General features: G+C 35.6%; 1 protein-coding gene across 1 annotated transcript in view; it reads right to left on the minus strand.

Moving 5' to 3' along the window:
• Positions 1 to 24,359, minus strand: part of BMPR2 (bone morphogenetic protein receptor type 2) — a 201,174-nt gene that overhangs the window by 77,922 nt on the left and 98,893 nt on the right. Inside the window, exons 2-3 of the mRNA XM_058708868.1 lie at positions 8,142 to 8,312; positions 6,851 to 7,021 (exon numbers count right to left, since the gene is read on the minus strand). Of these exons, the coding sequence (XP_058564851.1) occupies positions 6,851 to 7,021; positions 8,142 to 8,312 (342 nt within the window). The remainder of the gene's footprint in view (positions 1 to 6,850; positions 7,022 to 8,141; positions 8,313 to 24,359) is intronic.

Here is a 24,359-nt window from a genome sequence, read left to right on the forward strand (position 1 = left end):
ACATCTGAAATTTACTGTCAATACAATAATAGGCAAAAAGTTAAAAAAAAAAAAAAAAAGATAAGCTGTAAATCAAATCTGCTAAAGACAACCATTTCAATGAATGACCATTCAACCTGAGTAGCAGGCATCGTTACTCAATAGGACAAAGGGGTTTTTTTTAATTATTATTATCTAATGTTTAATATTTACTTTTGAGGGAGAAAGCATGAGCAGGGGAGGGGCAGAGAGAGAGGGGGAGAGAAGATCTGAAGTGGGCTCTGCACTGATAGCAGAGAACCGACGGGAGTCTCCAACTCACAAACCATGAGATCATGACGTGAGCCAAAGTTGGACACTCAACTGACTGAGCCACCCAGGCTTCCCCAAAAGGGTTTATTTTTGACTGAACTACCCAAATATTAAGGAGACATCTTCAAAGAATTTATAGGTGTGACAGCACTATGAAATTTAAAAATATTATGCAAATGCAAAGCTTTAATAGCCATCACAAAAATGTCATGTGAGGTATGGAGATACTGTTTCAGTGTAAGTTTTATTTTAACACCTTGATTAATGTACAATTTGGCGCTATAAAATGAGCATTGAACTTTTAATGAAAGCTATTAAGGGTGTTTCCTTAGAAAGGGCCAAGGTTCAAAAGAAAAATTTTTTTAATGTTACAAATGCATGTTAAATTACTACTTAAAATGTAGCTCCTGTCATCCCTATGGTATCAAGACAAACTGAGAAGGGATGAAATGACTAGATTTCCAATGATTCTAAATCATTTTTCTCAAAACTAATTAGTTTCATTATTGAGAAAGAATATTACAAATGAACAACAAATATAGGAAATTAAAACAGTAAAAACAGGGGTGCCTGGGTGGCTCAGTCAGTTGGGCATCTGACTTCAGCTCAGGTCATGATCTCACAGTCTGTGAGTTCAAGCCCCATGTCAGGCTCTGCGCTGACAGCTCAGAGCGTGGAGCCTGCTTCAGGTTCTGTCTCTGGCTCTCTCTGCCCCTCCCCCACTCTGTCTCTCCCTCTCTCTCTCCCTCAAAAAAAAAATTAAAACATAAAAAAAAAAAAATGCATGTGAACCTCATTGATAAAAACAATCCAAATCATTTTTCAAAATGATCTCAGCAAAGTTTTATTTAACAATACTAGTGCTGATAAAGATATGATGAAATATGCATTCTAGTATATCACTGATGGAAGAATGTGAACTGTTTCCACCAATGGAAAAGCATTCTGACAATAAACGAAGAATTTTAATACTGATGCCACTGGATATAGAAATTATAAACTCTGGGGGGGTGCCTGGGTGGCTCAGTCAGTTGAGCGTCTGACTTTGGCTCAGGTCATGATCTCACAGTCCCTGAGTTACAGCCCCACATCGCACTCTGCTGACAGCTCAGAGCCTGGAGCCTGCTTTGGATTGTGTCTCCCTCTCTCTCTGCCCCTTCTCTGCTCATACTCTCTCTCTCTCAAAATTAAATAAACATTAAAAAAAAATTTAATAAAAAAATTATAATTCTGGTAACTGTAATTTAATATAATATTACATATACAAGGATGCCTATTGTAATAAAAAACCAGAAACCGTCTAAATGTCCAAAACCAGGGGAATCCATAAGGAAAATATCTATTTGATGAAATATTATACAGCTATTAAAACTGATGACTATGAAACATACACAATAACCTAGGAAATACTAGTCTACTAAACAAAAAACAGGATCTAAAATGCATTTTTTCTTATTCTTTTTTCTTTTTCTTTTTTAAGTAGACTACCCCCAACATGGGGCTCTAACTCCTGACCCCAAGACAAAGAGTCACATCCTCCACCAACTGAGTCAACCAGGCACCCCTAAAATGTGTTTTTTATCACTAATACAACTATACAAAGATTAAAGAGAAACACTAGAAAACAAACATTCAAAATATTAACAATGGTTATATTTGGATATAGGTAATTTCTCTCCTTATCAATTATCTCATTTTTCTAATTTAACAAGCAGGTATTCCTTTAATATTTTCCTTATTTATTTTTTCAAATTTTAGTGAAAGAGAGAGAGCAAGTGGGAGACAGGGGCAGAAGGAGAGAGAAAGAATCTCAAGCAGGCTCTACACTCAGCAAGGAGACTGATACAGGGCTCAATCCCACAACCCTGGGATCATGACCTGAGCCAAATCAAGGGTTGGTTGTTCAACTGAATGAGCCACCCAGGTATCCCTAATATTGTCTTATACAAGTAGTACACAAATATATGAACAGGTTAAAGATTAAAAGACTACAAGAGTATGAGAATAATATGTAACCTTCCCTATCAACAGTCACCCGACACTATCCCCCTTTTCCATCTCTGATAAGTTTGTACTATGTTTCTAGTAATTAAACATATATAAATGTTTTTAACAAATATTTATGTTAAATATTCAATAAATGATATTTTTATAACGGAAAATTTTAAAGGAGAAAAAAATCACCATCACCAAATTTTCTACTGATGTATTATTATATAACCATGAACAAAAAGTTCTGCTTAATTTTATATTTTAATTTCTTTAAACTTCAACACTTACAGATTTTTTATTTTGATCAAGCACCTATTATTTATAGACTAAATGTTAGATATTCTATATAATAATGATTATTTTTATTGAGATTAATGAAAAAAATAATATCCATTTTATTCACTAACTTCAAATTTACTTGCTTTGTTTACCACAAAATATATAAATGGGTTAATGCTCCCAAATTAGAGCATTTAATTAAAACACTTTCCCTTTTTATTGGGCTAACATTATTGATTCTTTGTTGGCAACACTTCTGCTTTTGGCTCAAAAGGTTACAGCAGACCAAAATCTAGGTAAAAATCTAAAATGGGCCATAAAAATCTTGAGAACTTATGCATAAATTCACTTTTCTTGCAACTACCTAGATGTAAAAGTGAAAATTAGAGACCCTGTTTTGTTTATTTCTTTGTGGAAAATAAATGTAGTCACTTGAGTATAATTTCCTAATAAAAGCTAAGTAGACTTTGAGTAGATAGGAACTACATGAAAAAACTTCCTATTGCTCTCAGTTTAGTTAGTGTTTCATCAAAACATTAAAGGAAATAATCCCAAAATGAAGATCTCAGGGTATGGACTGATAAAAGCTATTGACTGAGAATTCTTGAAATGTGCTACATCTCAAAAATATTTCTTAAAATTAATTTTTTATTCAGAAAAAATTTAAGACTTCCAGAACAGTTATAAGAATAAGAATAGTACAAAGTATACCCACATATTTACCTTTACCCATATTTAATTATTGTTACCATTTTACCCCATTTACTTGTTTTACCATTCTCTCTTTCTAGAATACACACATACACACACACACACGCTTTTTTTTAAAAGTATTTCAGAAAAGTTAATATATATACATTCTAGCTCCATGTTTCTAAACATTTCTTAGAATGTTTCCTAAGAATATGGATATTCTCTTACATAACCAGAGTACTGATATCAGCTTCAGTACATTTAACATTGAAATAATTCTTTAATTAGGGCACCTGGGTGGCTGGGTTGGTTAAGCGTCTGACTTTGGTTCAGGTCAAGAGCCCCTACTTCATTCAGATCCTCTGTCTCCCTCTCTCTCTGCCCCTCCTGGGCTCAAACTCTCTCAAAAATAAAAATTAACATTAAAAAAAAAGGAAATAATTCTTTAATCGTCTCTTTTGTCAACTGGTCTAACAATGTTCTTTATCACAGTTTTTTATATCCAGTATAGGAGAGTTAGGTATGGCTTAGTTGTCAAGTTTCCTTAGCCTCCTTTAATCTAGATCTTTCCCACAGTCTCTTTGCCTTTTATGACACTGACATTTTTGACAAATCTCCTTTTTGTAATAGAGCATTCCTAGTTCATGGTTTTTCTGATGATGCCTCATGATTTAGATTCCAGTTATGCGAATCTTACCTGAAATATAGTATTCTATTAGTGAAACTGTGTCCTTCTCAGGGTATCATGGATGTCCATCTACCATCTTCACTAATAATATTAATTTTAATGACCTGGTCAAGGTGTTATCCAATTCCCTCACTTTATAATTACTAATTTCTCCCTTGCAATATGTGGGAGAGACTTTAAAACAATGTAAATATCCTGGCTACATATTGAAAATGCCCTTAGATTTAGGATATTTTTATTATTCTTGTCTGATCCAATCTTTACCATGATAGCTGCAGGATAATTTCCAACTCCTTCATTTACCAGTTGGAAACCTGGCATTCTATTATAAACAAGTACCCTCTCTTCTACCTTCTCTGCTTTCAGCATAGATGCATGAGTTCATTTTCCCTCCAATGGTTTACAATTTGCTACTGTACTTTTTTAGCACTCAAATTGTCCCAAATTTAGCCAGTAGGAGTTACTTCAAGCTAGCTCCTTTGTCACAAGTCTCCACCTGTTTGGGGGCATTTCTTTTCTTACTTGCTAGTGTTATAAGACACTTTGGGCTTATCTTGTACCTATCCTGCTCCCGTCCTAGAACAAGTCATTTTTCCAAGGAGCCCAACTTCCTTTCAGTGGGAAGTGGTATAAAAGTCTAAATCTGGGTGCGCCTGGGTGGATCAGTTGGTTAAACATCTGATTCTTGACATGACTCAGGTCATGATCTCATAGTTCCCGAGATCAAGCCCCACATTGGGCTCTGGACTGACAGTGCAGAGACTACTTGGGATTCTCTCTCTGTCTCTAACCCCTCCCCTTCTCACATGCATGTGTGCGCTCTCTGTCTCTCAAAATAAATAAATACACTTTAAAAATATGGGGCACCTTGGGGCACCTGGGTGGCTCAGTCGGCTGAGCGTCAGACTTCAGCTCAGGTCATGATCTTACAGCTCGTGAGTTCGAGACCTGCATCAGGCTCTGTGCTGACAACTCAGAGCCTGGAGCTTGCTTCGGGTTCTGTGTCTCTCTCTCTCTCTGCCCCTTCCCTGCTTACGCTCTTTCTCTCTCAAAAAAAAAAAAATAAATAAATAAACATTTAAAAAAATGTTTTTTTTTTAATATGGAGCACCTGGTTGGCTCAGTCAAACATCCAACTTCGGCTCAGGTCATGATCTCATATGTTCCTGAGTTCGAGCCCCACATCAGGCTATGTGCTGACACCTCAGAGGCTGTAGCCTGCTTTGGATTCTGTGTCTCCCTCTCTCTGCCCCTCCCCTGCTCATGCTCTCGTTCTCTCTCTCTCAAAAATAAACATACATACATACATACATACATACATACATACATAACTAGGGGCGCCTGGGTGGCTCATTGGATTAAGCGTCAAGCTTCAGCTCAGGTCATGATCTCACGGTTTGTGGGTTCAAGCCCCGCATTGGGCTCTGTGCTGACAGCTCGGAGCCTAGAGCCTGCTTTGGATTCTGTGTCTCCCTCTCTTTCTGCCCTCCCCTGCTCATGCTCTGTATCTCCCTCTCTCAAAAAATAAACAAACTTAAAAACAAATTAAAAAATAAATAAATAGAAACAAATAAATAAAGTCTAAATCTGGGCATTACATTTGCTTACTGCTACTGGGGTGCTATTGCTTCTTGTCCTTTTCAACAAATAGAGCTAAGAAATCTACACAGGTATGTGTATGGGTATACTACACACACGAATATAAATATATACACATACAAATATATACACATATTTATATGGCCACCTATCCATGCATGTAACACATACATATGTATGTTTTTAAAGTAATAAATCCATACTTATACCTTGAATTATAATCTACTCACATAATATTCTCTTGTCTTCCCATCTATAATTGTATGTGCATATTCCCTCAGTAACAGCACCAGCTCCCAAGAACAACACCATTTACTCATTTTTTCTTAATCCTATTCTACATCTACAGTTGTTTCAGAATTGCTTTGTTCCACACTACCAAAAAGCAAACCTAAAAGAGTTCAGTACTTGTTTGCAATTCTCCTCCATCTCTTATATCCCATCTTGTCCAAAAGAGTATATATAATCAAACACTGTGTTTGCAAAATCCTTACATAAGTTCTTTCATTCTTTTTTGTATACTTTCCACTCTATTCTCTCCTTCCATTGTTAGTAGCCAACTTCATTATTTTCTGGTTTATCTTTTGTTTTTGTTTTTTGTTTTTGTAAATTATGGTAAGCTCTGTTTTACACCAAAGACAGCATAGTATATATGCTTTTTATTCACCTAACATTATCTCTAGAAATCACTCCATATCAATTCACAGGGATCTTACTCATTTTTTGTTATAGATGTATAGTTAGTTCTCTATTATATGTATATACCAGAGTATATTTTTCGCCTATTCCTGAACCTTTAGATATTTTCCAATATTTTGCAGTTACAAATAATACTGTAATGGATAACTCTATGCATATATATTTTAAGTAAGCTCTATGCCCAATGTGGAGCTTGAACACGACCCTGAGATCAAGAGTTGCATACTCTACCAAGTGAACCAGCCAGGTACCTCTATGCATATGTATTTTTGTACTGTTAGAAATATATCTTCAAGATAAAATCCTACAGATGGGGGTGCTGGATGAAAGAGTAAGAAAGCACACATGTAGTTTTCTTAATATTGCCAAATTCTCCTCCACAGGTGTTGGAAAAGTACCATATTTTGATTCAAAATTATTTGGTAATCTACTGATACCTTAGAAATCCTGGTGCACCTCTTTTGGATTTCAGGTGGTAGAGTAGTCTCATGAAGTTTTGAACTCTCCCTCTCACTCCTGCCCAAACTGATGATTTTATATATTTTTAAATTTTGCAAATCTTTGCAGAAAGGAATTAACAAGGAAAAGTAAGATACTTAAAGTACTTACTGAGTGGTGTTGTGTCTGGAGGTGGAAAATTCTCAGTAAAGTTGACATTACACAAGTCTGTGCTACAGCAGCAGAAACGGTATGTTCCATTCTGAATTGAGGGAGGGGTAGTAGTTACTACACATTCTTCATAGTGACATTCCTGGGGATCTCCAATGTGAGACCAACATCCTACAAATTGGTATTAACGTAAACAAGTTAGGGATTAATATATAAAATTTAAAGAAAAATAACAAATTAATAATTACAATCAATGTGACAGAATAAGTGCATATACATACATGTTACAAAACACTCCTGCAAATCAATAGGAAACACACATTGTTTAAATAACAAAAAAATGGCAAAGTATTAATAAGCATTTCATGGGGAGAAAAGCCACTAATAATGGTTTAACCTCATCATTAATCTAAGAATTACTATTAAAGTAACATTAATATTTCATTTTTATCTATTAAATTGTTCTAGGCTTAAAAAAATAATATACAATTGTAACAAGGTTTCAGTAACACTCCCATATACTCCTGGAGGGAATGTAAATGTATATAGCATTTCTAGAAAGCCATATGGCAATTTTTATAAAGAGCCTTTAAAATATTCATGCTTTATAACTTAATAATTCTACTTCTAGCAATCTATTCCAAGCAAATAATCAGATATAATCAAAGATTTAAGTTCAAAGATATCTACTGAAGCATTATTATAGTAAAACTGAAAAACAGTAAAATGTCCAACAACAGAGTAATGTGTAAGTAAATTGCGTATACACAATATGTGTGTATACAATGAAATACTGTACAGAGGTTAAAAATGTTCTCAAAGAATATTTAAAGATATGGGAAAATGTTCATACTATAATTTAAGATAGGGAAAACTGGGTATGAAATTGTTTATACATACCACATCATTCTAATTTTGAAAAATAAGTATACGCACATATAATAAACATAGAGGTACATAAAAAATATACCTGCAGGGAATAAACTAATAAGGTAAAAGAGCTTGTAAGAGGATGGAATTGTAGACATTTGTTTTTCTTCTAGTTTTCTATATTTTCTAAACTTCATAGAAAGAAAATACATTGTTAACATTATAATAGGAAAAATATAAAAAAAAAACTAAAATCTAACTACCTTTCACAAATATGGAGTTTATGGATAAATATATACATGGATATATATTTTAAAACTGTTTTCCTAGAGAGGGTTTTAATCTATGTCCATGTCCTTGTTAGATAAATTTCAATGATATGAAACACAAAGTTATTTCAGGTAAGAAAAGTATTACTTGCCTTGTTTTACGAGGTTTATATCCCCTTTTGATTTCTCCCAAAGGCCATAGCAAGTGCTACCTTTTGAACATAATATTGTTCCATTTTCATGAGAGATTCGACTCTCGCCTATGCCAAGGTCTTGTTGATAGGGATCTTTAAATGCACATAGACGTTCTTGGTTCTGAGAAGCTAAAATAAATAAAAGAATGACAAATTTATTTTTATGACAATCTTAGCAAAGCATTATTTTATGAAATCTTAGTCATTTTGAAAGGCATAATAAATTTTCCACTAAATCCCTATCAAGGCTTGAATAAATTTGTAATTTTATATTTATTCAATAACTTCTTCCTGTTCATTAACTAGCACCAAAGAAGAATCAAACCTGAAAACTGATTTCTCAAAATCAATCCCTTCTTACACAAATTATTCTCACCACTCTCCTATTAAACAATTTAGGTATGTGAGTAAAGAAATATCATTTTAAAAGTTCATGGTTTAAATTATCAAAACTTCAAAACATAAAAACAAACAATTTAACAAACTAGAGGGCTAAATAATCTTGTAAAATTCTGCAGGACTCACATTTATCATAGTTTAAAGTCATTTGTAGAAAGCTAAACATACATCATTGGGCACAGTAAACTATGGATAAGGAGAGTGACTACCAGTGGAGTACATGGTTTCTTTTTAGGCAGATGGAAACGTTCTAAAATTAGATTGTGATAATGGTTTCACAATTCTGTAAATTTACAAAAAAATAATCCATCACTTAAAATAGTATACAAATTATACCTTAGTAAATTTGTTTAAAAAATTTTTTTAACGTTTATTTATTTTTGAGAGAGGGAGAGAGTGGGGGGAGAGAGAGAGAGAGAGAGAGAGGGAGAGGGAGAGGGGGAGGGGGAGAGAGAGAGAGAGAGAGACAGAGAGAGTGAAGGAGGGGCAGAGAGAGACAGAGACAGAATCTGAAGCAGGCTCCAGGCCCCAAGCTGTCAGCACACAGTGACACAGGGCTCAAACTCATGAGCTGTGGGATCATGACCTGAGCTGAAATCAGACACTTAACCGACTTAAGCCACCCAGGCGCCCCTAATATCCTTAGTTTTTAAAACAAATTTACTGGGGCACCTGGGTGGCAGGTACGCAGTGCAGAGAAGTGAACTGGGGGATAGAAAAGCTGAAGTGAAAAGGGAGCTGCTTTCGCAGAGACTGAACAGGGAAAGAAGAGAAAGGGGAAGAGTGCAGGGCATCGGGATCTGTGCAAAAAAAGCATCCCCCCAAAAAGTAGCTGGAGAGAAAGAAAGAGAAAGAGTGAAAACACTTGCAGGAGACTGACTAGGAAATCTGTTCCCAACAATCATTGACAGGAAGAAAAGAGAGGTTTTCAATACCACCAGGATTCTATAAACAGTGGAGCACAAAGTGTGAAGTTTAGGATCTCAGTGCCTGGTGGTGCTCTGGTGAGGAAGTAGGGTGAATCATCAAGAGCAGGCAGTGCCGGTCTGTGGGGTCCATGTGCCACAGAGGGGAGAAGCAGTTTCCTTGCTTAGAGTGCATCTGGTAGAGGTGTTATGGTCTCCCCACAGGCAAAAGTCCCAGTGGACCCCAGAAAACTGCCATATTTACTGATATTGGGACAAAGACGCCAGATTGTGGCAACACCTGGTGCTAGCTGTGTGTTGTGATTTGCCATAATCTCTGAACCTTTGCTGCTGCACAGTCACTGAAAATGCTGAACATTTTCTGAGACAAGCTGGAACCCGGCCATCGTCCAGTGAGAGACTGTCCCCTAGAAAGTCTGCACAGGTCCAAGCTGGTGGGCCTCTGAAGTGTGGGATTTTTAGACACAACCCCTTCTGGCATAAAACTCTGGAGGAAGGTGCCACCTGGCAAATGGACAGCTTGGACACAGACAGGATAGAGGCAGGAAGTGGATGGAGGCCTGAGACAAAGGAGAGGCGCCTGATCAAGGGTCAGTGAGAGTGCAAAGTTCCTGCACCAGAGACTAGGAAGCTGGGTGAGCCATTACCACCTCTCCCATGATGTGCATGCACACATCCATAAGCACACCACACGGATCCATCCCAGTAAGCTAAGCAGCACCACTTCAATGGAGAATGGAGCCATTACATCAACACCTGCCCAACTACACCCTCCAAGCACATCCCCAGAAGACCAACAGAAGTCACTCCACCTGCTTAGTGTATGGACTATAGAGTGATTCATAGTTTCAGTTTCAGGGGAAACTGGATATAAGTTCATTCAGTTTTCATTCTATTTGATGGTTCACTTATTTGTTCATTTTCTTTGCTTCTGTTTTTGCTTAAGTTGTTTTCTTCTATTTCATTTTCTTTTATTTTATTCTATTATATATATTTTTTTGATTTTTAAGTTTTATCTTGCCTTTTTTTCCTATCCTTTCCCTTCTTTCTCTACTCTATCAAGCTTCTTTCAATAAGCAGACTGAAACATATCCAGGATCTAGCTTCCTTTATTTGATTTTTGTACTGTTTTTAATTTTTTAATTTTAATTTTTTATTAATACATTTTTTTCTTCCTCCAAAATGACAAACCAAAGGAATTTACCCAAAAAGAAAGAACAGCAAGAAATGACAGCCAGAGACTTAATCAAACAGATATAAGTAAGATGTCTGAACTAGAATTTGGAACCAGGATAATAAGAATACTAGCTGAGGTTGAAAAAAGCATAAAAGACACCATAGAATCCCTTTCTGTGGCGACACAAGAAACAAAATCTAATAAGGCTGAAATTAAAATGCTATAACTGAGATGCAATCTTGAATGGATATCATGACATCAAGGATGGGCAAAGTAGAGCAGTGAATCAGTGATGTAGAAGATAAAATTATGGGGGTACCTGAGTGGCTCAGTTGGTTGAGCTCCCAACTTCGGCTCAGGTCATGATCTTGTGGTCCGTGAGTTTGAGCCCCACGTCAGGTTCTGTACTCATGCTTGGAACCTGGAGACTGCTTTGGATTCTGTGTCTCCCTCTCTCTCTGCCCTCCCGATTGTGCGCGCTCGCTCTCTCTCTCTCTCTCTCTCTCTCAAAAATAAATAAACATCAAAAAAAAAGAAGATAAAATTATGGGGAATAATGAAACAGAAAAAAAAAGAGGGCAACCAAGGCAAAAGATCACGATTCAAGACTTAGAGAACTCAGTGACTTATTAAAAAGGAAAAACATCCAAATCATAGGAGTCCCAGAAGATGAAGAGAGAGAAAAGGGGGCAGAAGGTTTACATGAGCAAATTATAGTGGAAAACTTTCCTAATCTGATGAAGTACACAGACATCAAAATCCAAGAAGCACAGAGAACTCCCATTAGATTCAACAAGAACCGACCATCACTAAGGCATATCATAGTCAAATTCACAAAACAGACAAGACAAGAATTATGAAAGCAGCAAGGGAAAAAAAGTCCTGAACCTATAAGGAAGACAAATCAGATTCACAGCATATCTATCCACAGAAATGGGGCAGCCTAGAAAGGAGTGGCAGGATATACTCCAGTGTGCTGAATCAGGAAAATATGCAGTCAAGAATTCTTTATCCAGCAAGACTATCATTCAAAATAGAAGAATAGATAAAGAGTTTCCCAGATAAACAAAAACTAAAGGAATTCATGACCACTAAACCAGCCCTGCAAGAAATTTTAAGGGGGGACTCTTTGGCAAAAAGGCAAAACAAAACAAAAAGACCTAAAGCAACAAAGACTACAAAGGACCAGTGAACGTCACCAGAAACACCAACTCTACAAGGAACACAATGGCACTAAATTCATATATTTCAGTACACATTCTAAATGTAAATGGATTAATCAGGGAAATACAAATCAAAACCACACTGAGATACCACTTCACAATAGTCAGAGTGGCTAAATTAACAACTCAGGAAACAACAGATGCTGGTGAGGATGTGGACAAACAGGAACTCTACTGCACTGTTGGTGGGAATGCAAACTGGTGCAGCTGCTCTGGAAAAGAGTGTGGAGGTTCCTCAAAAAATTAACAATGGAACTACCCTACAACCCAGCAATAGCATTACTAGGAATTTATCCAAAGGATATAGGAATGCTGATTCATAGGAGCACATGTACCCCAATGTTATAGCAGCGCTTTCAACAAGAGCCAAATTATGGAAAGAGTATAAATGCCCATCAACTGATGAATAGATAAAGAAGATGTGGTTTATATATACAATGGAATATTATTCAGCAATCAAAAAAAATGAAATATTGCCATTTTCAACAATGTGGATGGAACTAGAGTGTATTACACTAAGCAAAATAAGACAAAGACAAATATCATGATTTCATTCATATGTGGAATTTAAGAAACAAAACAGATGAACAAAGGGGAAGGGAAGCAAAAATAAGATAAAAACCGAAAGTGAGGCAAACCATGAAAGACTCTTAATACAGAGAACAAACTGAGGGTTGTTGGCAGGGTGTGGGTGGGGGGATGGGCTAAATGGGTGATGGACATTAAGGAGGGCACTTGTTGGGATGGGCACTTGATGTTATATTTAAGTGATGAATCACTAAATTCTATTCCTGAAATCATTATTATACTATATGATAACTAACCTGGATTTAAATTAAAAAAAATTTTTTTTAGGGATGCCTGGATGGTTCAGTCAGTTGAGCATCTGACTTCGGCTCAGATCATCATCTCACAGTTCATGAGTTCGAGCCCTGCGTCAGGCTCTGTGCTGACAGCTCAGAGCCTGGAACCTGCTTTGGAATCTGTATCTCCCTTTCTCTCTGCCCCTCCCCCACTCATGCTCTGTCTCTGTCTCTCTCTCAAAAATAAACACTAAAAAAAAAAAAGGAAACTTTGGAAATAACCTAAATGTAAAATACTTAAAAAAATTTTTTTTAATCAATATAAAGCCAGAAACAGAAATGTTCAATCACACCTTATGCTGAAGGAACAACCAATCTATTTCAATGCTAGTTAATCTTTTTCCATATACATAATCTGATTTAACTAATTCCAATAGAATATTTGCCACATAACTTATCAGTTAACAAATATTTATCAACATTGCTGAGAATACCAAAGAAGTAAAAAAGGTTATCAAAAGCAACAGCTAATCTTTATTTGGTTTCTTAAAGTTGACTTTCCTAATATGTTTGACTAGTCAGAATAACAGTCTAATGCACATGACCAATATATTTATTACTCATGGGCTTCTGACTTATTCAGAAGAAGAAATAAGTGAGGTAAGATACACATGAAGATAAGGGTGTATCTTATTTTATATACTATGGCTTAATTCACTAGCACCTTAGCACTGGAAATAATCTGTGAAAATAATGTTTTCTGAACCTACAAAACTAAGCACCAAACTCTGACGAAAAAATAAAAGAGCCAAGAACTATATACCCAAATCCATTTAGACACATAGACCTGCCATATTTATCATAAGAGAAGCACCATCAAAGTATTGGGCAAGGCAAATAAGATATTCACAAGTAGGTAATATAGAGTTCTACCCTTCAAGCATCTTACATGATCTGTTTGGAGATACACAGTAATTACTGATTTCAATAATCACAAAGAATACTTACTAAAAATAAATGTAACTTGATTTCCACATTTAAAACCATTTAGGCAGTCTTCTATGAAATATTACTAATATCAACTAAAGAGCCAGAAAATAAAGTACAGCCTATTTATAAAAACCAATTCTAGGACATCAGTGTAATTATGATTCTACCATATTTCTGCAACATGTAGCCACATATTCAAAGTCATTTAATGACAAGTTTAATTATAGTTACTAGGTTATCCAGCACATTTAATACCAGTATTTCTTTAAACTATCCTAATGTGCAAACTTTACAAATGATTGCAAAGGTTAAAATCAAACATATTTCTAGATATAAAGTAGATACAGCAAAAGATTCATACTTAAAAGTTTTGAACTATAAACAAAAACTCTGTAATGCACATATAAAAAAGCATATCTATATGGCATAATTGCTTTTTCCTATCCCATCTCGTTTAAAAATTTATTATTTTTTTAGTAATCTCTACACCCAACATGGGGCTCAAACTGACAACCATGTGATCAAACATCATATGCTCTTCTGACTCAGCCAGCCAAGAGGCCCCTCCATTTTATTTTGAAGGTTTTGAGGGGGTATTTTTTGAAGTCTAATGCCTCCCTCTTCAGTGCAAACATTCCACATAATCACTACACAATACCAAAATCAAGAAATTGACATTAAGATAATTCATAGTTTATTCAGATTTCACCAGTTATACATGCAATAATCTATGTGTGAGTGTAAATCTATGCGATTCTGTTACATTCTATCAAAATCACAATACTCAACTGTACTATCCCAAGATTCCTTTATGTTAACCATTTATAATCACCATCTGTTTCCATTCCTAAAAAATAGCAACTACTAATCTGTTATCCAGCTTGATATTGTTATTTCTTGATTGTTATATAAAGAGAATCATGCAATACATATCCATTTGAGATTGGTTTTTTTCACTAAGCAAAATTTCCTTAAGGCTCATCCAAGTTGCTGCCTGTATCAACAGTTTATTACTTTTTATGGAGTCATATTCCATTGTATGGATGTACCACAATCTGTCTAACTTTTCACCCTTCAAAAGGTCATTTGGGTAGTATCCAGGTTTTGGCTACCAGAAATAAAACTGCTACGAACATTTGTGTACATGTTCAATTTTAACAGAAATTTTATTTAAAGTAAAACGAGAATAATATTCTATAAAGTATGGTGTCTACAAAAAGGAACTTGACATTAGACCATTTGCTCTACCAACAGAATACATTATGCCCCATCATATACATTTGTGCACTAAAAACTTACATAGCATTCGAATTCCCTTTCTCTGACCAAGTACTTGTAGTACTGTCAGTAATTGGCTTGTATTACAAAATCTTGGTTTAAAGAGTCATGCAAGTAGTAGTCCTTACATATAAACAAAGTAAAATGTGGCAAAATAAATAACAGCTAATTATGGCATTAAATATCTGAAATGAGAGACTCCAGTTACGGGGTGTTTTTGTTGTGGTTTAAACAAAGACTGGTCCTTTGTAATAAGGTCAAACAGGCCAAGTATGCCCTCTTTCCCTTCTGATGCCTGGACACCAAAGGCCGTTTAATGTGGAAACCTCTGCTGGCCAGCTTTTCCTAGAAGCATGCCAAGGACAAGATTGATCCATCAATCTTTATCTCTATTTTATTTACCCTACATTAAAAGTAAATAGGCATTTGGCAAATAAGTTTTCACATAATAAATGTGAATTTCACATTAAAATACTCAAAACTACAATGAAACAACAGTACTACCATCTATTAGAATGACTAAAAGTTAAAAATAAAACAAAACAGAAACCTCTTGACAATATCAAATAGTGCCAAGGATGTTGACACAGATGGGGAAACAATTCTAACAAAAATGTAAAACAGTACAGCCACTGTGGAAAATAGTTTGATATTTTCTTATAAGTTAAACATTTAACATTTAACTCATTAACCCCACTCCTAGGTGTTGACCTAAATGTAATGAAAATCTATGTTCACACAAAAACTTACATGTAAATGCTTATAATGACTTTATTTGTAGCCACCCAAAACTATTTATAACCCAAATGTCTCTCAACTTAAGAATGGATAAACAAAGACATGGAGAACTTGAAAGCATATTATTAAGTGAAAGAAACCAATCTGAAAGGCTACATACTGTATTATTCCAACTATATGACATTCTGGAAAAGGCAAAACTATGGTGACAGTAAAAAGATCAGTGGTTGCCAGGGATTGGGGGAAGGGAGGGATGAATGGGCAGAACACAGAGTATTTTTAGGTCAGTGCAATTCTTCTGTATGATACTGTAATGATGGATGCATGTCATTATACATTTGTCCACTGAATGTACGATACCAAGAATGAACCCAAGATTAAACTGTGGACTCTAAGTAATTATGTGTTATCTGTAGGTTCATTAATTCTAACAAATGTATCACAGAGGTTTCAGGATATCAATAGTGGAGGCAGCTGTGCCTGTACTTTTCCACTTCCTTTTGCTGTGAACCTAACGCTGCTCTAAAAAATAAAGTTTATTTAGGGCACCCGGTTGGCTTAGTTGGTTGAGTGTCAGACTTCAGCTCAGGTCATGAGTGCAAGCCCCTCATCAGGCTCTGTGCTAATAGCTCGGAGCCTGGAGTCTGCTTTGGATTCTGTCTCCCTCTCTCTCTCTCTCTGTCTCTCAAAATTAAATAAACATTAAAAAAATTTTTTTAAGTTTATTTTTAAAAAAATGGTACTTTTGAGAAATGCAATGCTTTATCTCAAAAAGAAATTTCTGATGCATAAAATTCAGATATAAAGTAACTTGGTATGGATGATTTTCAAGGATGTGAGAGGAGGGTGAGGGTTCTTGTGGCCACACATCTCAAATTATATCTAAAAGGTGACTGACAAAATGAAGAAATCAGGAGACTATAGATGCTGGAGAGGATGTGGAGAGACGGGAACCCTCTTGCACTGTTGGTGGGAATGCAAATTGGTGCAGCCGCTCTGGAAAGCAGTGTGGAGGTTCCTCAGAAAATTAAAAATAGACCTACCCTATGACCCAGCAATAGCACTGCTAGGAATTTATCCAAGGGATACAGGAGTACTGATGCATAGGGGCACTTGTACCCCAATGTTTATAGCAGCACTCTCAACAATAGCCAAATTATGGAAAGAGCCTAAATGTCCATCAACTGATGAATGGATAAAGAAATTGTGGTTTATATACACAATGGAATACTACATGGCAATGAGAAAAAATGAAATATGGCCTTTTGTAGCAACGTGGATGGAACTGGAGAGTGTGATGCTAAGTGAAATAAGCCATACAGAGAAAGACAGATACCATATGTTTTCACTCTTATGTGGATCCTGAGAAACGTAACAGAAACCCATGGGGGAGGGGAAGGGAAAAAAAAAAAAAAAAAAAAAAGAGGTTAGAGTGGGAGAGAGCCAAAGCATAAGAGACTGTTAAAAACTGAGAACAAACTGAGGGTTGATGGGGGGTGGGAGGGAGGGCAGGGTGGGTGATGGGTATTGAGGAGGGCACCTTTTGGGATGAGCACTGGGTGTTGTATGGAAACCAATTTGACAGTAAATTTCATATATTAAAAAATAAATAAATAAATTAAAAAAAAAAAAAAGGTGACTGAATGGTGTAACCTATTGATGGTGGAATATTTATTATTTTTTAGCACATAAAAGAATTATCAATAGTTCATATAAGGAAAATTCAGATTTTATACTTAGGATAATTTTCATTGGTTTACCTATAATTTATAAGGGAAAAGAACAAATGCAATCAACACTAAGTGCTTGTTCCATTCACTAGCTGCAGAATTACATGCATTTTAAAACATTTTTAATTTTGTAACATTCAGTGATAGACAACAAGCCAAAACATCAGACTATATACATTATCCTTCTCACACTCCATTTATTTGTTTTACCTCTTCCTCACATCAACCTTTTTCTCATAACCACAAATATTCAACATGCCAATTTCCTCAGAGAGATGCAATCATATAAATTTTTAATTCTACTATACAAGCCCTACTTAGTATCACAAAAGTAAAACCTGAAGCACAGATAGAGAAATCTCCTATAAAACATTCTTCTTCTTAACATAAACCAGGCTTAGTCTTCAACAGTCATGTCTACAAAGTAAATCTAATGAATGGAACATGTGACCCTGTATTGTGTTTACATCTATCCATTTATTTATGTCAAGTTAAAGAGGATTTATTTGTGTGTGTTCCCTTTAACAAATCAAATTTAGTTCTGAAAATTAGCTGGCTCATATTCAGTATTTCCAAGATAGTGATACTGAATATATTTCTGAGGAAATATATTGAATATATTTTCTGAGGAAGTCAATGTCATGAAGTATTTATCCCTAACCTAAAAACCTCAATGGCTATATCAGAAGTTGAGAAGAATACCACCATAAATACCAGTCTCCAGCTTATGTTCAACCAATTCTGCCCTCATCAGCCATTAAAATGTACAACCACTTTATTTCTAGTGGAAGAACTGCCACTTTCCCTCATCTGCCTCTCTAGCTAGGATCAATAGGAACAGTTATAATACAATAATGAAGATTTGTCTACTACCTTCAATCAATTCCTTCCTGAAAATTGGCAAGGTGGTAAAAAAAAAAAAAATCTAGTCAATGATAATCCTACAATGTCAAAATCAATTCTCACCTAATAGAGAGATATTACATTTCAAAATATAAAACATGCTAAGTAGAAATCTTCCCGTAGCTTTGGTCAAACATTTCATCCTTTGCAAAAACAAACTAACTTCCTTCAATTAATAGCAAATATTTGTTACCTTGAGACAGAAAAACATACATTTAACTATTAAATGGAAATTATAATTGGAATCTTTGCGATATTCCCAATAATCCTATGAGATGGGCATTATCATTTCAATTTTACAAAGAAGGATACTAAAACATACAGAGGAATAAAGAAGTTATCCCAAATCACCCAGCTGTTAAGTATCAGGGTAAAGTTTCAAACTCATGTTTGTCTGATTCCAGAATGTCTGCCAAATAGATATTAGGCTAACTTATCAGAAAATTTAGGGTTTTAATTGTTTCATAATTTTATTTGATGTATTTCATTTTTTTTGTAGTTTCAAGTTTTTTTTTTTTTTTTAAATTTCAGGAGAATTTAGTGATTCATCACTTACATATAACACCCAGTGGTCATCCCAGCAAGTGCCCTCCTTAATGCTCATCACACATTTAGCCCATCTCCCTACCTACCTCCCTTCCAGCAACCCTCAGTTTGTTCTCTGTATTTAAGAGTCTCTTATGGTTTGCCTCCCTCTCTTTTTATCTTACTTTTGCTTCCCTTCCCCTAATTTCATCCGTTTTGTTTCTTAAATTCCACATGAATGAAATCATATATTTATCTTTCTCTGATGCAGTTTCAAGTTTTTATTTGAATTCCAGTTAGTTAAAATTCAGTGTAATATTAGTTTAAGGTGAAACTTAGATTTTCATTTTCATTATTTTTTCTTTTGAATTTCTAATTATTTTCATTCAATTTGTTGTATTTTAAACTGTTTACATAGCAAAAACCAAAGGTATAAGCAGTAATCTCTGGATGGAGAGAACTGAATGTTCTTTTGATTTCTGTGCCCTTTTGAATTCTTTTTCTATAATGAAGACCATGCATTATTTCTATAATGAATTTTAAAACTAATTTAACAAAAAAATTAAAAGGGTCTAAAATTTTAAAAGGGCTCTTTTTCTTCTTAAATTTTAATGATTATACTCTACTTAATGTTTTGATGGATATTTGGTTAAAAAGTATTTTCAAGTATCAATTTATATTTCTAGCAATATAAGACTAAAAAAGATAAAATGCCCAAAGAAACACAAAAGATAAAATGCCCAAAGAACTGCCTTCCAAACAGCCTTGTTGCACCATAAAACCATAACTAGAAAAATTATCCTTCAATTATTTTGTTATTTTGATAAACACAAACAACTCATTTCTCAGTAAGTTGCTTTTCATCATATATCATGGAAGGTCAAATTTAAGAAAAAATTTTTTTTATACATTTATTTATTTTTGAGAGACAGAGCACCAGCAGGGGAGGGGCAGAGAGAGAAGGAGACACAGAATCCGAAGCAGGCTCCAGGCTCTGAGCTGTCAGCACAGAGCCCGATGCGGGGCTTGAACCCACAAACCGTGAGATCATGACCTGAGCTGAAGTCGGATGCTCAAACGACTGAGCCACCCAGGCGCCCCAAAGGTCAAATTTAATAAATGATAAGAATCATTAAATAAGTTTGACTCTAGGTGGGCCTAGAACCAAAGTTACCAGCCTGCTAAATAGATTACAACCATGGGGGTACTCCAGAATTGTTCCAATGGGTCTATAGCAGGTGCAACTGCTCCTCAAGCATCATCTGTGAACTGAATGAGTATGTTGTCCACAATAAAGGCATTACTGATTTGCAAATACACTAGATGCCATTATGAGTCATAAATGCCATTTAAAAAAATTTTTTTTAATTGTTTATTTATTGTTGAGAGAGAGAGAGACAGAGTGTGAGCGGGGGAGGGGCAGAGAGAAAGGGAGACACAGAATCTGAAGCAGGCTCCAGGCTCTGAGGCGTCAGCACAGAGCCAAAATGGGGTTTGAACCCACAAGCCGCGAGATCACAACCCGAGCTGAAGTCGGATGCCCAACCGACTGAGCCACCCACGTGCCCAGTAATAAATGCCATTTTAAAGTATGGGTAAATTCAGTGATTACATATTTCTTTTTTCTCTCTAAAATCTTTAAAAAATTTTTTTTAATGTTTATTTTTGAGATAAAATAAACAGGCCTGTGAGATCATGGCCTGAGCCGAAGTCAGATGCTTAACCGACTGAGCCACCCAGGCACCCCTCTAAAATATTTTTTAAATAGGCAATGCGCTGCATGGTTTAAAATACAGAAATATAAAGATACATAGTGAAAAGTTTCACTCATACCTTTGTTCCCAGTTGCCTATTCAAATGTTCCCTTCATTCCACCTCAGGAAACAACTATTCTTTTTTTTTTTTTTTTTTTTTTTTTTAATATGTGAATGAAACAAAAATTTCATGGAACATTCATCATTACATGTACAATTATTATGTATAATGCACACTGATATTTTCTACTCTCATCTCTCTCTCTCTCTCTCTGTGTCTTTTTTTTTTTTTTTTTCATGAAATTTATTGTCAAATTGGTTTCCATACAACACCCAGTGCTCATCCCAAAAGGTGCCCTCCTCAATACCCATCACCCACCCTCCCCTCCCTCCCACCCCCCATCAACCCTCAGTTTGTTCTCAGTTTTTAACAGTCTCTTATGCTTTGGCTCTCTCCCACTCTAACCTCTTTTTTTTTTTCTCCTTCCCCTCCCCCATGGGTTTCTGTTAAGTTTCTCAGGATCCACATAAGAGTGAAACCATATGGTATCTGTCTTTCTCTGTATGGCTTATTTCACTTAGCCTAACACTCTCCAGTTCCATCCACGTTGCTACAAAAGGCCATATTTCATTTTTTCTCATTGCCATGTAGTATTCCATTGTGTATATAAACCACAATTTCTTTATCCATTCATCAGTTGATGGACATTTAGGCTCTTTCCATAATTTGGCTATTGTTGAGAGTGCTGCTATAAACATTGGGGTACAAGTGCCCCTATGCATCAGTACTCCTGTATCCCTTGGATAAATTCCTAGCAGTGCTATTGCTGGGTCATAGGGTAGGTCTATTTTTAATTTTCTGAGGAACCTCCACACTGCTTTCCAGAGCGGCTGCACCAATTTGCATTCCCACCAACAGTGCAAGAGGGTTCCCGTTTCTCCACATCCTCGCCAGCATCTATAGTCTCCTGATTTGTTCATTTTGGCCACTCTGACTGGCGTGAGGTGATATCTGAGTGTGGTTTTGATTTGTATTTCCCTGATAAGGAGCGACGTTGAACATCTTTTCATGTGCCTCTTGGCCATCCGGATGTCTTCTTTAGAGAAGTGTCTATTCATGTTTTCTGCCCATTTCTTCACTGGGTTATTTGTTTTTCGGGTGTGGAGTTTGGTGAGCTCTTTATAGATTTTGGATACTAGCCCTTTGTCCGATATGTCATTTGCAAATATCTTTTCCCATTCCGTTGGTTGCCTTTTAGTTTTGTTGGTTGTTTCCTTTGCTGTGCAGAAGCTTTTTATCTTCATAAGGTCCCAGTAATTCACTTTTGCTTTTAATTCCCTTGCCTTTGGGAATGTGTCGAGTAAGAGATTGCTACGGCTGAGGTCAGAGAGGTCTTTTCCTGCTTTCTCCTCTAAGGTTTTGATGGTTTCCTGTCTCACATTCAGGTCCTTTATCCATTTTGAGTTTATTTTTGTGAATGGTGTGAGAAAGTGGTCTAGTTTCAACCTTCTGCATGTTGCTGTCCAGTTCTCCCAGGACCATTTGTTAAAGAGACTGTCTTTTTTCCATTGGATGTTCTTTCCTGCTTTGTGAAAGATGAGTTGGCCATACGTTTGTGGGTCTAGTCCTGGGGTTTCTATTCTATTCCATTGGTCTATGTGTCTGTTTTTGTGCCAAGGAAACAACTATTCTTAACTAAGTTACTTAAGCATACTTTCAAAGTTTCTTTATCATTACATATTTTCTAAATCAACAGATTCTAAAAGGCTGATGTTAAAAAGAAAAACTATTCTTTATTACTTTGACAATGCCCCAAATTAAGGCAAATATATAACTGAGAAGCTTCAGTAGCCATTCAATCCTGGCATCATCAAAGAATGGAATGTAAGCAGCCTGGTATATGATAAATCATGGGCTTCAGAGTTGGGTGAATCAGAATTCAAATCCCAATTTCCCTACTTGCTTCAGTTTCTTAATTTGTACCAAAAAATAAATAAAAATAGAAATAGGGGCACCTGAGTGGCTCAATCAGTTAAGCATAAACTCTTCGTTTCTCTCAGGTCATGATCTTGTAGTTCATGAGTATGGGCTCTGTGTCAGGCTCTACACTGATGGTATGGAGCCTACTTGGGATTCTCTCTCTCCCTCTCTTTCTCTGCCCCACTGGTGAGCTCTCGTTCTCTCTCAAAATAAATAAATAAATAAGCTTTAAAAATTTTAAAGAAAAATAATAAAAATAAAAAATATCCTAATTTGATGGATGGTTGGTAGGATATTTGTGTAAATCAATTCGTGCAAAATATGGGAGTAATATTAATCTTACTCTCCATGTAATTTTTTAAAAAATGGTTTTTAAAAACATTATACAGTATGATATCATTTATGAAAAATAAAATAACCCAAAATAATAATGTAGGTTGTTTATGGATGCATATATGTGCTGAAATTATAGGTATAATGAAAAAAAAAAAGGATTCATACCAACTTCAGGAGAGTGATCAGTTTTGGTAAGGACTACAGGAAATGAAATTAGGGAGTGGAGCTTTCACTAACCTAATACGTACACACAAACATTTTTTAAACAAATCAAGTGCAAATATGACAAAATGTACCACTTGTTAAATCTTGGGCTAAGAAGAAAATCATGATAAAATCAACAGATGCAGAAAAAGCACTTGAAAAAAACCAATACCCATTCATGATGAAAACTCTCAGCAAACTAGGAATAGAGGGAAACATCCTCAACTTGATTTTGATAGTGAAGATGGCATGTCTGGGCAGGGGGTATATTAGAATTCTCTGTACTTTCCATTCAATTTTACAGGTAACATAAAACTATTAATAATACAGACACTCTTTAAATATATATATGGGGGGAGATGAAGAGGTATGATGAAAAACTAGGTAAAAGATGGAATTACTGCAATAATTACATTTTTAAAAAGATTTAGACAGTTACACTTTATATTTTGATTGGTACATGCTGGTCGACACCCTGAGTACAAATCGACACATGAACAGCAGTTTCTAACTTAGGCAGGACCACTTGTCCAGAAGAATCAATTGGAAATATGTGGAAGCAATAAAGACATAACCTTGTTTCATTGAGGTTTGCAGACATTGGATTTTTGACAAACTGAAGGTTTGTGGCAAACTTGCATCACGGAAGGCTCTCAGCACCATTTTTCCAACAGCACTGGCTCACTTTATGTCTGTGTGTCTTATTTTGATAATTCTCACAATATTTCAAACTTTCTTATTATATAATCATTACGGTGAACTTTGAGTAGTGATCTTTGCTTTTACTATTGTAATTGTTTTGAGTTGCCATAAACTGCAACCATATAAGACGGATAATTTAATTGATAAATGTTGTGTGTGTTCTGATTGCTCCACTGACCAACAGTTCCCCCATCTCTCTCTTCCTCTCCTTGGACCTTCCTATTTTCTGTGACACAACAATATTGAAATTAGGGCAGTTAATAACCTTACAATGGCCTCTACATGATCAAGTGAAAAGAAGAGTCACACATCTCTCACTTTCAATCAAAAGCTAGAAATGCTTAAGCATTTATTTACCCTCCGTACGCAGAGCCTAAATAGGCTAAAAGTCAGGCCTCTTATGCCAGTTAGCCAAGTTGTGAATACAAAGGAAAATTTCTTGAAGGAAATTAAAAGTGCTATTCCACTGAACATATGAATGATAAGAAAGCCAAATGGCCCTATTGC

Source organism: Neofelis nebulosa, chromosome 2, assembly GCF_028018385.1.
Source record: "Neofelis nebulosa isolate mNeoNeb1 chromosome 2, mNeoNeb1.pri, whole genome shotgun sequence".
NCBI lineage: Eukaryota > Metazoa > Chordata > Mammalia > Carnivora > Felidae > Neofelis > Neofelis nebulosa.